The following is a 2,932-nucleotide window of genomic DNA, read 5'->3' as shown; positions in this document are numbered from 1 at the left end:
AAATTTTAAATTATTAAAAAAAGAAAAAAAAAGAAAAAAGAAAAAAAAAAGAGAGGTCAAGCATTATAAAGACACTCACAATACACACATACCCCATCCATTATCTTCTCATTACTCTCTCACCAGCTTTTAAAGCCAACCCAAGATTGGATACTAGTCAAAAGTATTCAATCATTGCCAAAATACCTGCATGTGTGTTCTAGTGGCCTACTAGCTTGCTGGAAGAGGGGCTATTTGAACTGCAAGTGACCTTTGATCTGTTACCAAAAATAAATGGGTTGTGTGTGTGTGAAAAGTATGAAAGCTGTTGCTGAAAAATCCTGGGAGCCAAACACTGGCTGGCATAGTTTTACTTACGATGAACTGCATAAAGCAACTAAGGGTTTTGGAAAAGAAATGCTACTTGGGAGCGGTGGCTTTGGTCAGGTTTATCTAGGAAAGCTGCCAAATTCAAATGTCCAAGTTGCTGTCAAGAAGCTTTCCAAGGGTTCAGAACAGGGTTCCCCAGAATTCGAGTTGGAGGTCAGTACTTTGAGTAGTCTTCGTCATCGAAATGTGGTTCAATTACTGGGTTACTGCAAAGAGAATGGTGATCTGTTAATTGTATATGAATATATGAAGCATGGAAGCTTGGACAAGCACCTTTTTAAAGAGGATCAAACAATCCTCAGCTGGGAGAAAAGGTTCAAGATTATTAAAGGTGTAGCATCGGGGCTTTTATATTTACATGAGGAGCTGGAACAGGTTATAATTCACAGAGACATCAAGCCAGGCAATATCTTATTGGATTCTGAATTTCAGGGAAAGCTTGGTGATTTTGGTCTTGCTATGCAATACAAGCGCAGCTCCGATGAAGGCATCCTCATCCCCACCCTTGGGATTGTCGGTACGCCAGGTTATTGGGCACCCGAGAGTGTGAGCCAGCGCATTTACTCAGCCTTCTCAGATGTGTATGCGTATGGTGTGTTGTTGATAGTGGTGCTGTGTGGTAAGAAGCCCAATTGGCAAGCATTGCTAGAAGAGCTCACGCTTGTAGACTGGGTGAAGGATAAGTGCAAAGAAGGACTAAATCTTGATGTTATGGACCCCAACTTAAAGGGTGAATTTGACCATCGCCAGGCTCGCCTGGTACTCAAACTAGGCTTAAGGTGTTTAAAAGATGATCCCAAAACTCGCCCAACTATGAGGGAGGTGACGAGGGTCTTGGATGACGGGTTATTTGGCACCCAAAGTGCTGTGTGGTAAGAAGCTACTTGGAAAGCATTGCCAGTAGATATAGTGGTTAATAGGCAGCAAACTTTTACACCAAATTTGTCACAAGAAGCTTCAGTTTTTGTTGTGACAAATTCCAGTGAAATGTATGTGTGAGGGTGTGAATTTTTATGTGGAAAATCTGTTGATTCAAATTAATCCATTTTAAATAAAGAGATTTTTTTTTTTTTTTTGTTCATACATGTTAATACTGTTGGGGTTATACCGATCAGAAATCTCCCTACCAAACTTTCGGTATTCCTTTCATTTTCATTTTTCAGTACCTAAAAGCTTTAATTTTCATTTCCTCTAAGATTCTTTTCCAGGCATTAGAGAGACAAATATCTATTTATTTATTTATATATTTTAGTGATTATGTGGTTAATGAGCTTCACAATAAGATGTATTTGTGTATTTATGTGTAATATCATGGAGTGATGAAACTAATATAGAAGTGTAGAAAGTTAAAAATGATCAGTATGGCCCCCCGACTCAAAGTTAAAAAGGATTAGCATGGCCAACCGAGTCAGGATGTAGGCTCGTTGCAAATTTGCAATGGGATATAATGGGAGTTCTTGCTAGCAGGTGTCGAACCAAGGTTACAGGATTGAGATCCTACACGAGATTGGTGAGAGAGGATTCAGAGATTGAATCGTACGATCAACACAAGGATCTTAAGATCCTACTTTTTGGTTAAAAAATATATACTAAAAAATACCTATAATAATAATTCATAATATATATTAAAGAAACAGTGAAAAAAAAGTAATTTTTTGACACAAATGAGTGAAATTGCTAATAAAAGGCAAAGTACCAAATTACAAATAAATAAACAAAATTCAAAATTCAAAAGTTACAACTCACAAATACCAAATTCTAAGTTAAATAACTCAAAGCATACATAGTGTCTCACCTAAACTGCTCAAAACAAATAACAATGTCAGTAACTAATGTCTCACATATATAACACAAAACAAATAACAATGTTTCAAACAACACCACAAACACCCTCAATCATCAAGACTTATCTTGAATGGATTCCTCAAAGTACGGTTGATCAATATAAACAACATTCTCATCATTGTTAGTAGAATTACAAAAATAAAAAAATCACATTCGTTATCGATGGTCTCTCTCATAGTGGCGTCATAGTCAGATTTTTCACTTTCTTACACTCGCTTTCTACTCTGTCACAGTCTAGTCTCTTTTCTTCTGTGATTCTATTTATTAGATTAAGGTGATGATTGATGACTAATGTAAACCTTAGGACTATATATATATATATATATATATATATAAATTTGGACTAGGGTCACTCAACTGATTTGTTTATTACATTTTTTTTTTTTTTTTTTTTATCAGTTTGGGACCTTTGGGCTCCATTTGGAGGCCCTAAATGAGCAAAAAAAAATCAATTTCCCTTTATCACATAGGATCTTTAGTATTTCTATGGGATTAAAATCCTGTAAGATCAGAATCCCACATAGATTTCACTTTAGTAGAAATTCTAGTAAAATCCATATTGTTTTAAGAAAGTAGGATCTTAAGATTCAAATCGAGATATTGATAATTGTCGAGGGATTTAGAAAATAAAATAATAATAATATTATACATTAGTATGTAATATTTGGGAGTTTTTTTTTTTTTTTTTTTTTTTTTAATTCAGTCTTTGGCCCACCAA

At 35.2% G+C, this 2,932-nt stretch overlaps 1 protein-coding gene across 1 annotated transcript; it reads left to right on the top strand.

The window, feature by feature from the left end:
• Window positions 1-297: 297 nt before the first annotated feature.
• LOC126719880 (L-type lectin-domain containing receptor kinase S.4-like) lies at window positions 298-1,245 on the top strand. Its single transcript, XM_050422386.1, has one exon. The coding sequence runs from the start codon at window positions 298-300 to the stop codon at window positions 1,243-1,245; it is 948 nt and encodes a 315-aa protein (XP_050278343.1).
• Window positions 1,246-2,932: the final 1,687 nt, after the last annotated feature.

This window comes from Quercus robur, chromosome 3 (assembly GCF_932294415.1).
Source record: "Quercus robur chromosome 3, dhQueRobu3.1, whole genome shotgun sequence".
Lineage (NCBI taxonomy): Eukaryota > Viridiplantae > Streptophyta > Magnoliopsida > Fagales > Fagaceae > Quercus > Quercus robur.
Note: the sequence above shows the minus strand (reverse complement) of the source record. Positions and strands in the feature narration are given on the sequence as shown.

Bases quoted from the DNA above. Each gene is read 5' to 3' on its own strand.
- LOC126719880 (XM_050422386.1), top strand. From the start codon at position 298: ATGAAAGCTGTTGCTGAAAAATCCTGGGAGCCAAACACTGGCTGGCAT.